At 38.6% G+C, this 12258-nt stretch overlaps 1 protein-coding gene across 1 annotated transcript; it reads left to right on the top strand.

The window, feature by feature from the left end:
- The first annotated feature begins 91 nt into the window (after window positions 1-91).
- LOC147508396 (F-box protein At3g07870-like) lies at window positions 92-12202 on the top strand. Its single transcript, XM_086597084.1, has 4 exons — window positions 92-696; window positions 807-1183; window positions 11693-11811; window positions 12077-12202. The coding sequence occupies exons 1-4, from the start codon at window positions 92-94 to the stop codon at window positions 12200-12202; spliced, it is 1227 nt and encodes a 408-aa protein (XP_086453210.1).
- The last annotated feature ends 56 nt before the right edge of the window (window positions 12203-12258 follow it).

Genomic DNA, 12258 nt, shown 5'->3' with positions numbered 1-12258 from the left:
ACATCAACTCTGCATACTGATTTGTAGCAAAAAAAAACACTTGCCATTCTCTTCTTCTTCAAATCCAAAGCCAGGAATAGTCTCCATCGAGATGGACAGATTACCACATGACATTGCCATTGATATCTTTTCAAGATTGCGAGTTAGTTCTATTGTTCGATGCAGGTGTGTATGTAAATATTGGCACAGCATAGCCTCTGATCCTATATTTTCTAGTACCATGCAGACCAGTTCTACATCTACAAGAACTTCAGACACTAGTGATCTTTTTTTATTTGTCCCATATAGAGACGAACTATATTTTGTAGAATACAATGAGGATGAAAACTGCAGAGAAGACCGTCCCATTATTAGGATTAGTAAAAAAACTATTGTCAACTATTTCAAGGGCTTCTGGAACGGACTTTTGGTTTTAGGTCCATGCAGTGGCCTTGTATGTTTAACAGTAACTGAACGTCACAGTCTCCTTCTCCGGTGTGGTCGCTTAAATATTCATATTGTTAACCCCATTACTGAAGAACACTTTCAGCTCCCAAACTCTGTAATTCCTGAATCATGCGGAACGATTACTAAGAGGTTATATGGGTTCGGTTTCGATGTCTGCAAAAAGGAATACAAGGTGGTAATACTCTTGTTTTATGTGCCGCGTAGAAGTAAAACCATCATGAGTGAAATGCAAGTGTTTAGCGAATTAGCGTAGGTTGCAATGCTTGGAGAAGAACAACGGGTATTGTCCCAACCATTCTCAGAAACACCTCTGAAGAGTCTTCGCACGTATTCCTCAATGGTTCTCTTCATTGGGTCAGCGTCAATAGCAAGTTGTCCGGTGTTGCACCACTCATTGTGTCATTAGACTTGGGGCGTGAAGATTTTGGAGTTATCCAAGCACCTAAGTCAGTTGTTGTGAATTTGGATAAGTACATCCATGGATGTTATGCACTGTGGGTGCTACAAGAGTGTCTTTCCTTGGTGGATTCCTCTCCTCTAGATTTTATCGACATATGGGTGATGAAGAATGACAATGGCATGAAAAATTGGATCAAACTTTTTTCTATTCAGAGAAGACAAGGTCCTTTTTTGGCATATCATTCTCCACTAGTGCCTATAAAGTATCAAAAGAATGGTGAAATTTTACTACGGTATAAAGACAAATTGGTCACTTACAACGCTGACAGCAACACATGTAAGTTTCTCAGTATAGACAAACGTAAGATCTTTGGGGAGTTTTTCTTTAGAGCATTTCCCTTTGGGGCAATCTCATATCACTAAAATCTGCCTTTGGGATGGACAGTGCAGATACATCTTTTTGCAGGAATGTTAAAAGAAAATGCTCATCATAGAGAACCCATGGTCTAACAGATTCTTTTTTCTTTTTTCTTGTTATGATTAGTTGAAATGTTTGCTAATCTCTTTTTCTTGTGTACAAATTTAATTTCAAACATTATGAACTAAAGAATTCCAAAGTAAGAATGCATTGTGAGAAAGTCTTTATTACAGAAATTTCTCAATGGTTTATGGCCTTCAGGCTGTTTGGAAATTGCAAACATTATCTGGTCAATTATTTGTTATATTTAAGTATGAGGATTTCATTTTTCACGTTCGACTTGCGTACCTGGTCCTGTGTAAACGGTTCTTCAGAGTTCAGACTAGTTCAGAGCCTAGTGTTCATATGCATTTACTTTGTTTATGTAGTGTAAATCAGCTTTCTTTGATAAAAACAACCTATGGAACACTTACTTATCGAACACTTCTGTAGTGCTACAGTGTTGGGTTTGTGTAACCTTCGAGCTTTGCTCCGGTGTCCGACCTGTTACCTGCAGTTTTCAGTTTGGAGAAGAGGGAGTGACCTGCGCTAAACTATGGTATGGACAAGGCGCGACCCGTGCTGAAGTTATTGGAGCTGGGCGAACCCGCACTTAGATTAGCCTTGGCCGAGGCGCGACCCGTGCTCATGCTTTCCGAAATTTTCACTAATTTCCAATATTTCGCCCAAAGCCCATTTTCTCACCTTTTTCTATGTGTACCTATATAAAGAAAATATAATAGGGTTTTGAGATAACTTTTGAGAGATTCATTTCTTGGGTATTGTAGGAGCTCTATTGAGCTAGGTTTTGAGTGAGGCTTATTGTTCTTGATTCTTGTTACCTCTTGTAAACTCTCCAATTTTTGCTATAAAAGGAAACTCGGCTATTGTGTGGATGTAGGTAACATTTACCAAACTACCTAAATCTTTGTGTCTCTTTGCATTATTTACTTTCTTCCTTATTTATTGTTTGCTTGTTATGGGTGATGATAAATTAGTAGCTTTGCTTGTTTGAGTTTGTTGTGATAACTACCAAAGTCTTGGGTGGAGTGATTTTCTTGGTGTGATCTCCAAGTTGAAATCATTTGGAATAGAAAGTAGTTAGATTGAGGTGTGACTTTCTAGTGAAATCTCCCAACAAGTGGTATCAGAGCACGGTTTTGAATCATTGGAACAAGTTGTGTGAGGAAAAACTCCACCTTTAGCATTGAGAGCTAGGTGTTTGAAGAAATTTCTCTGAGAGATACTCCACTCTTGTGTTGGTTCAAGTGGAAGTCATGACAACCGAAAAGGAAAGCTACAAGATAGAAAAGTTTGACAGAACAAACTTTGGCTATTGGAAGATGCAAATCGAGGACGTACTCTATCAAAAAGGATTTAACCTGATGAGATTCTGCAAGACAAATGGGATTTGCAAGATAGAAAGGCATTGGCCATAATCCGATTGAGTCTCTCGAAGTCGGTAGCCTTTAATATTAAAACCGAGAAGACGTCGAAGTCTCTCATGGAGGCACTTACTACGATGTATGAACAACCATCAGCCGCGAACAAAGTCTATTTGATCACCAAGCTATTTAGTATGAGAATGTCGGAGGGGACCTCCTTCAAGGATCACTTAAATGAATTCAACCAAACTAAGGACCAATTAAAGTCGGTTGAGATTATATTTAGTGATGAGGTGCTAGCTTTGGTGATACTTGGACAATTGCCTCCAAGTTGGAAGGCGACTATGGCAACTGTTTCGACCAAATATGATCAAAATATTATGTAGTGATGAAAGAGATAAAGAACATAGAAAAGTAGTGAAAAAGCGATGGTGATTGAGTGAATGATGAGACTGTATCTTTCGGTTGCCTACGTTCCCAAATTATTGATGAGATCAAGTTTCAAGAACGTAGTTCTGTATGAAAAATAGTTTGGTATTTATATAGGTAGAGTGGAGATTCCTTGTAGCTTAACTAATCGTGATTGAATATAACTCTTAACTAATAATTATCTCTTTGATAAGAAATGAATCTGGACATAAATCAATGTACATTAGTGGCAAGCTATATGTGGCTAAGGTTCAGCCTTAGACACATGAGTTAATGGGCATGTACATTGATCCATGGTATTGCAAATTGGGCTTTAACCCTGTCGATTAAATGAATAAAATAGAGACCCCTACTAATGAACGTTTGCCACGTAGGTGGTGGTCGAAACACCGCCCCCTCTTTGGCATGCGAACAAAGTTCACATAGCAAAGAAGAGAAGAAAAATCAAGGAAAAAAAATGGAATGTATAACAAAGTGTCGTGTGAAAATAAACGATATGAAAATGGAATGTCGAGAAAAATGCCTGAAATATTGTGTGTTAAATAATTTTAAACTAATTTATATGAAGCTACAATATAATTAATTGATAGAGGGTGAAACGAGAATGAAAATAGATGACAAAAAAAATCGATAAAGAAAACTAATTTTTAACTAGGACTTGCCGACCTTAGCATTAATAGAAATATGCAAAAATATATATATAAAAAAAAAAAAAAAAAAAATTCAAGAAAGTGGTTGGGCTGTAGTGGCAGACCCACGTGCTAGAACATTGTCCGTGTTTGAGGCAAGGAGATAAAGAGATAAAGACAAAAATTGATAAGGACATTCAATCCGGATTGGATAAGGTACAAATGTAAATCCTGAGGAAGTGATAAGCGCCGTAACTTGGAACAATGAAACAATATATTCAGGACCCTTTATCCCGTGGTTTATCCATCCCTTCCTTTGGGTAGTCTTGAGATGGTAACACAAGGTGAGAAAATAAATTTTTAGTAGAATTCAATGATGCATGACAATGAACGGTCATCATTAGGATTCTTATGGAGAAACCAACCGAGGTTGGAACTTGGAAGTAATAAAAAAGATTGAGTGCGAGAACGAGAAATTCGTTGAAGAGATGATAGTGGAGACGAGATGGAACTACTTGTTGCTGCTGCAGTCCTTTTATTTTTTTTTGGTGTTGAATTGTTTGTATTTGCTTGTGTTTAGTTAATATAATTGTTGACTTGTTGACGTTGGTAGGAAGAACTGATCTGACGAAAAGTTGGTTTTTTCTTTTGTCGCAGATAGAAATGACTCTATTATCCAGGCGAAAGATTTCGACGAAAAGTCTACAAAGAAAAGTGTTGAGCGGAGAAAATTTTCGCTCAGAAATTTGACGTAATGTGAATTTTTACTGCTCGGAAAAACAGCGGTATTACGAGCAAAATATATTCATAAAGAGTCGACGAATAAAAATTTCGCGCAAAAAGGTGTCAATTAATGTCGTATAAGAATTAAAGAAACTGACAGAAGTTTCGTTGAGAAAGATTGGCTCAATGTTTTAGAAAAAATAATGAAACTGTCGAAAATGTTCAATTCGCTCGGAAAGATTCACTCAGAAAAATCGGCTCAATACCTTAAAAAAAATGAAATTGTCAAAAATTGTTGTTCGAAAGTTTCACTTAGAAAGATCGGCACAATGCCTTAGAAAAAATAATGAAGCTGTCAAAAAAAATAATGAAGCTGTCAAAAAAATTCACTTGGAAAATTTTCGTAGAAAGATCGGCAGAATGCATTAGAAAAAATAACGAAACTATTGAAATTTTTCGCTCGGCAAGTTTATCGTAGAAAGATTGGCACAATGCCTTAGAAAAAATAATGAAGCTGACGAAAATTGTCGCTAGGAAAATTTATCGTAGAAAGATCGGCACAATGTCTTAGAAAAAATAATGAAACTGACGAAAATTTTCGCTAGAAAAATTTATCGTAGAAATATCGGCACAATGCCTTAGAAAAAAATAATGAAGCTGACGAAAATTTTCACTAAGAAAATTTCTCGTAGAAAGATAGGTATAATGCCTTAAAAAAAATAATGAAGTTGACGAAAAAAATTTCTCGGAAAAAAAGATCGGCACAATGCCTTAGAAAAAATAATGAAGTCGGAAGATAATTAACCGAAAGCGCTAAGCGAAGCGAATGCATATTTCGAAAAAGAAAACGAAGATGTAATCGAGTGACCGAAAGACAATTGGACAGAGATAATTGATTAAGTAATCGTGTGAATGTAATACCATAGTGCTAAAAATTCTTTTGATGAAAAATAAAAATAAAATACGAATTTGCTATTTAATATTGTTGTTGTGTCAGAGAACATACCTACTGATAGTGTTGTTGATGTACGTAGTTGAAATAAAATAGAACGAGACACCCCCATGTAGAGAAAAACTCCCCCAATGCTAACTTAACTTGGTAAAATTAGACAAAGCGAACGTAAAAACGTTCAAACTTAGACTGACGAAGCTAAACGTGGTAATTTCGTCAGATTTTGTGGTAGCGACAATAACGTACTAAGCGAGCATAAAAGTGTTCAAACTTAGTCTGACGAATCTAAACGCGGTAACTTCGTTAGATTTTATCGTAGCGACAGTAACGTACTAAGCGAGCGTAAAAGCGTTCAAACTTAGACTGACGAATCTAAACACAGTAACTTCCTCAGATTTTGTCGTAGCGATAGTAACGAACTAAAAAGTAAAATGTTCAAACTTAGGATCGACGATCTAAAACCGTCCGATTTTGTCTAAACAAACGCGAAACTTTTCGCCGATTTTGTCGTGAACAAACTGAAAGTTAAAGAGTTCAAACTTCAAACTTACGATAGATTTTGTCGTAAAAATGAACTAATTGCTTGTAAAACGCTCAAACTTAGATCCATCTTCAAACGCAGAATCGATTTTGTCGAAGATAGTAATGAACTAAGCGGTAAAAGAGTTCAAACTTAGGATCGATGAAGCTTTTGTCGATTTTGTCGTGAAATATAGTAACGAAACTAAGCGCGGTAAAAACGTTCAAACTTAGGTATCAAACGCGGTAACCGTCGATTTTATCGTCGAACGCATCTAAGTGGCGTAAAAATGTTCAAACTTAGGATCGACGAATCTAAACATAGTAACCGTCGGATTTTTTGTTGTAACGATAGTAACGAACTAAGCGGCGTAAAACGTTCAAACTTAGGAGGCGAATCTAAAACGCGAAACTTCATCGATTTTGTCGTAGCGATATAGTAACGAACTAAAGATAAGAGTTCAAACTTAACTGAAGCTAAACGCGGTAACCGTCGATTTTGTCGTAAAACGCTTTAAAAACGTTCAAACTTAGACCGACGGAATCTAAACGCGGTAACCGTTAGATTTTGTCGTAGCGTTAGCGTAGTAACGAACTAAAAGCGGCGTAAAAGCGTTCAAACTTAGATTAACGAATCTAAACGCGGTAACTTCGTCAGATTTTGTCATAGCGATAGTAACGAACTAAGCGCGTAAAAGCGTTCAAACTTAGGCTCAAATTTTGAACCGATTTTGTCGGCGATAAACGAACTAAACTGCGGCGTAAAAGCATTCAAACTTAGATTTTGTCGTGGTAACCTCGATTTTGTCATACAGTAACGAGAAAGCAAAAGCGTAATAAAAATTCTCAAATTTAGGATCGAAATAAACGCAAACATTTTTGTCAAACTTAGATAACGAACTAAAGCAAAGCGTAAAACGCTCAAACTTAGACTGATGAAGCTAAACGCGGTAATTTCGTCAGATTTTTTCGTAGCGATAGTAACGAACTAAGCGAGCGTAAAAGCGTTCAAACTTAGACTGACGAAGCTAAACGCGGTAACTTCATCAGATTTTTTCGTAGCGATAACAACAAACTAAGCGAGCGTAAAAGCGTTCAAACTTAGACTGATGAAGCTAAACGTGGTAACTTCGCCAGATTTTTTTGTAGCGATAGTAAGGTTGCGATGGAAACATAATTATACCATTGGAACTAACAGAGTGTTGACCATTTTTTCGTTCAGTTTGTCTATTGAATAAAGGATGGTATGGTGACGAAATTGTGACTAATCATAAAGGCAAAACAAAATTGTCAAATTACGTCAACGACATATTATTTGCCATTGTAAGAAGTCAACGATACAGGAATACCAAAACGGCAAATAATGTCACGCCATAAGAAATTTTTAACGTCTAAAGCATGGATCGGGGCTTCCGCTCGCTTAATAAAATAATTTGTTACGACGAGCAAGAAACGAACACTGTCAGGGGGTGTTGGAAATAAACCAACAATGTCAAAGCCCCATTTCGCAAATGACCAAGGTTTATGGATTGGATGACGCTTTGTTGCGGGAAGTTTGACTCATATCATATATCATGTTTTTGACAAGGCACACACTTCTCGGACAAACGCTTAACATCCTTTGACATGTATGGCCACCAATACCATTGGGTCATTGCTATGTGAACGAGACTTCGCCGCTGGGAGTGTTGTTCACATAGTTCTGAATGAATTTCTTCTAGACCTAGTAAATCGTTCGTTTTGCCCAAACAACAAAGGATAGGATTGAGACTTGTGCTGCTGCGATAGAGTTTTTGGTCATCAGAAATTCTGGAGCATCGTCAGCTGCATGATCGTCGTCGGTAGATACCGAGACATTATCATTTCCAAGCTTGTTAGAATCATCTGATAGCATAAGTGGTTAATCCAGTGTTATCGTGACAGCGACGACTTAATTTTCCACAGATAAGTATGCGATAGAATCAGGATGCCTTACATCATAGCGCGGATACTGTACAATATTGATAGATATAAAATTTCATGCAATTCATTGAATTAAGTCCAAATAAATGATCATTCTATCATTGCGAGCCACATATTATTATTCAAAAGTGGCTAGCAATTAACTTAGAATAATTAATCGTAACTTAGTCGCCCCCAATTGAAGAGTTATGCATATACCGCAAATGACAGTGTCGTACCCAGCCATTTTATTTGAAGCGTCAAAACCCAAACATAGAGACCTCGTAATTATGTCTTCATTCTGTTTCAAGATGAAAAAATCAAGACCGGAGCCAGACTTATTATGCGAACTATCGGTGTAAATTTAGCAATCAGCTGATATATCCGATAAGTATTTCAAGTCATCGGCCCCGGGAGGTAATGACAAATAGGGATCGACGTTTTCCTTATCGAGACAAATATGAGTGACAATATCCACAATAGATGGCGGAGAATCGTCAGAGGCAATAACTGCATGCCGAATAATTTGGCGCATTGGTGGAACGGTAGTCGGGTCAGGTGTAATCGGGTGTTGAAAAGAAATAGAAGGGAGTAGTCCGATACTGCCAGGTTGACCTTGAACCTCACATTCACGATGATCGATCAGTAAGTGCATCAAGAACTTAGGCACGTCTAGTATTCTTCATAACTTTTGTAGAACGTGATCACCAATTATGTTTCGACCAAATATGATCAAAATATTAAGTAGTGACGAAAGAGATGAAGAACATAGAAAAGTAGTGAAAAGGTGATGGTGATTGAGTGAATGATGAGACTATACTTTTCAGTTGCCTATGTACCCAAATTATCGATGGGATCAAGTCTCAAGAACGTAGTTCTGTATGAAAAATAGTTTGGTATTTATATAGGTAGAGTGGAGACTCCTTGTAGCTCTAGTATTCTTGTAGCTTAAGTAATCGTGATTGAATATAATTCTCAACTCATAATTATCTCTTTGATAAGAAATGAATCTGGACATAAATCAATGTACATTAGTGGCAAGCTATGTGGCTAAGGTTCAACCTTAGACACATGAGTTAATGAGCCTGTACATTGATCCATGGTATTGCAAATTGAGCTTTAGCCCTGTCGATTAAATGAATAAAATAGAGACCCCTACTAATGGACGTTTGCCACGTAGGTGGGGGTCGAAACATCGGCTATTAGTGGCTCTGCGGGAATGACCAAGTTGAAGTTTGAGCACGTTGTTAGTATGGTACTAACCGAGGAAATTCGGAGACAGGATTGTCCTTCATCTTCGAGGTCAACTTTAGGGTCGGCATTGAGCACTGAAAATAGGGGAAGTAAAGTCAAACATGAGTCATAGTAAGAAAAAGTGGAGGGGGAGATCGAAATCTCAATCCCCCAATTACAAAGTGTTGAACACAAACCTCGAGACTTAAGTGAAGTTGTATGCTACAACTGTGGTAGGCCTGGCCACTATAGTCCCAATTGCCCGACACCAAGAAACAACAACATTAATAAGAACAATAAAAAGAATCAAGAAGTTAATGTTGTTGAGATGGTAGATGATGCCTTGATATGTTCGATAGAGTAAAAGAAGGAGTCTTGGGTATTTGATTCCGGCGCATCTTTCCATGCTACCTCACATCGATTTCTTTGAGAACTACGCCGAAGGTGACCTTGGAACGGTCTTTCTCGGTGATGACCAACCTTGTGACATTGTCGGCAATGGTGACGTGCATGACAAGATGAATGGCTCGTCATGGTTATTGAGGGACATAAGGCACGTTCCGGATTTGAGGAAAAATTTGATTTTTGTGGGGCAATTAGGCGAGTGAAGGATTTGTTACAGCCTTCACCGGTAACACTTGGAAGGTCTCGAATGGTTCATTGGTTGTTGCAAATGGTAAGAAAGATGGTACTCTCTACATGACTACACATGGGTGTGAGTCGATTGCCGTGGCACATGGCAAAGAGGATCCGAATATTTGGCACCGCAGACTTGGTCACATGAGTGAGAAAGGAATGAAAATCCTTCACTCTTCTGGTAAACTCCCAAAGTTACAGTCGATTGAAATTAACTTTTGTGAGAATTGCATATTTGGAAAGCAAAAGCGGGTGAGTTTTTAGAGAATGGGTCAGACTCCGAAAGCTAGAAGGCTTGAGTTGATTTATACAGATGTCTGGGGGCTAGCTAATGTCTCTTCACTTGGCGAAAAGTTATATTTTGTGACTTTCATTAATGATCATACTAGAAAGGTGTGGGTCTATTACTTGAGACACAAGTCAGAAGTATTTGAAGTGTTCAAGACTTGGAAGACCATGGTTGAGAATGAGACAAGCTTGAAAGTAAAGAAGCTGAGATCCGACAATGGTGGAGAGTATGAAGATTTAGGTTTTAAGAAGTACTATGTTGACAATAACATCAAGATGGATTAGACTTTGCCAGGGACACCTCAGCAGAATGGGGTTGTAGAGAGGATGAATAGAACACTGACAGAGAGAGCTAGGTGTATGCGTACACTAGCAGGCTTGCCTAAGCAGTTATGGGCGAAAAGTATTAGCACGCCAAGAACTTACGATCAATAGAGGACCATCAGTACCTTTGGATTTTAAGATTTCAGAGGAAGTGTGGAGCGGGAAGGATGTGAACCTTTCCCATTTGAAGGTGTTTGGTTGTGTGTCCTATGTTCACATTAGTGACCAAGCTAGAAGCAAGCTTGATGCTAAGTCACTAAAGTGTACCTTCATCGGCTATGGCGGTGATGATTTTGGGTATCGCTTTTGGGATGATCAAAATCGGAAAATCATTCATAGTAGAGATGTTGTGTTTAATGAGAAGGTGATGTACAAGGACAGAGATGAAACACAAACCAAGGAATCGGGTACAGAGAGCAGCACAGAGTATGTTGAGTTGGAAGACTTCGATGTAAGTTGTGGTATAGTGGGAGCCCCATAGTCAGAGGATGACAGTAGTAGTGACTCAGAGAATAATGAGGATACTACACTACCGAGTCCATCTCCACCTCGTGCCCCAAGGAAGACATCTAGGCCACATGTACCGAGTACGAGATATCCGCCCTCCACCTATGTGAATTACTTACTACTTATTGATGGTGGCGAGCCTTAATGCTATGATGAAGCATTGGAGGCGAGTGATACAAGCAAGTGGGAGCTTGCTATGCAAGATGAGATGAAGTCCCTCATCTCTAATGGCATGTAAGAGTTAGCTAAACTACCCATGGCAAAAAGGCTCTACAGAACAAATGGGTGTTTAGAGTCAAAGAAGAACATGATGGTTCCCAGAGATACAAAGCAAGGCTAATAGTCAAGGGTTTTCAGCAGAAAGCAGGCGTTGACTTCACAGAGATATTCTCCCCAGTGGTAAAACTAAATACTATTCGGTCAGTGTTGAGTATTGTTGCAGCGGAAGATTTGTATCTTGAGCAATTGGATGTTAAAACTGCCTTCCTCCATGGTGACCTAGTTGGGGAAATTTACATGCAGCAACCAGAGGGTTTCATCAAGAAGGGAAAAGAGAATATGGTATACAGGCTCAGAAAGAGCTTGTATGGTTTGAAACAAGCCCCTTGGCAGTGGTACAAGAAGTTTGATAACTTCATGCAAGAAAATGGCTACTATAAGTGCAACACTGACCATTGTTGCTACTTCAAGAGGTTCAACTCTAGCTACGTCATCCTATTGCTATATGTTAATGATATGTTAGTAGCAAGTTCTGATATGTCAAAAATTGGGAAATTGAAAGAGAAGTTAGCAAGTGAGTTCTCTATGAAGGACTTGGGTACAGCGAAACAGATTCTAGGGATGAGGATTAGAAGAGATAGGCAGAAAGGTATTCTGGAGTTGTCTCAGGCTGAGTATGTTGAGAAGATATTGAAGATGTTTAACATGGGTGGTGCGAAACCAGTTTGCACACCTTTGGCAGTCCACTTCAAGTTGTCCAAGGAACACTCTCCCAAGACTGTTGAGGAAAGTTCATGGCTAAGGTACCATACGCCTCTGCCATTGGAAGTCTTATGTATGTCATGGTTTGCACGCGTCTTGATATAGCCCAAGCAGTAGGAGCTGTCAGTCAATTCATGTCTAATCTTGGCAAGCAACATTGGGAAGCTTTGAAGTGGATATTGAGATATCTGAGAGGTATTACTGAGAAATGTCTATGTTATGGAAGGGGTGTTGTGAACTTGCAAGGTATGTGGATGCCGACTTTGCAGGTGAGGTAGATCGCAGAAGAAGCACTACTGGTTATGTCTTCACAGTAGGTGCTACCGCGATAAAGTTGGATTTCGATTCATAAGATCGTTGTTTTGTCTACCACAGAAGCAGAGTATGTGGCCGTTACAGAGGCAAGCA

Source organism: Coptis chinensis, chromosome 3 (genome assembly GCF_015680905.1).
Source record: "Coptis chinensis isolate HL-2020 chromosome 3, ASM1568090v1, whole genome shotgun sequence".
NCBI lineage: Eukaryota > Viridiplantae > Streptophyta > Magnoliopsida > Ranunculales > Ranunculaceae > Coptis > Coptis chinensis.
This window is presented reverse-complemented; position numbering and strand designations above follow the sequence as displayed.

Coding starts and splice junctions, on each gene's coding strand:
- LOC147508396 (XM_086597084.1), top strand. CDS start 92: ATGGACAGATTACCACATGACATTGCCATTGATATCTTTTCAAGATTG. Junction 697..806: donor CAAGTGTTTAGCGAATTAGC/GTAGGTTGCAAT, acceptor TCATTGGGTCAG/CGTCAATAGCAAGTTGTCCG. Junction 11,812..12,076: donor ACATGGGTGGTGCGAAACCA/GTTTGCACACCT, acceptor ATGTTATGGAAG/GGGTGTTGTGAACTTGCAAG.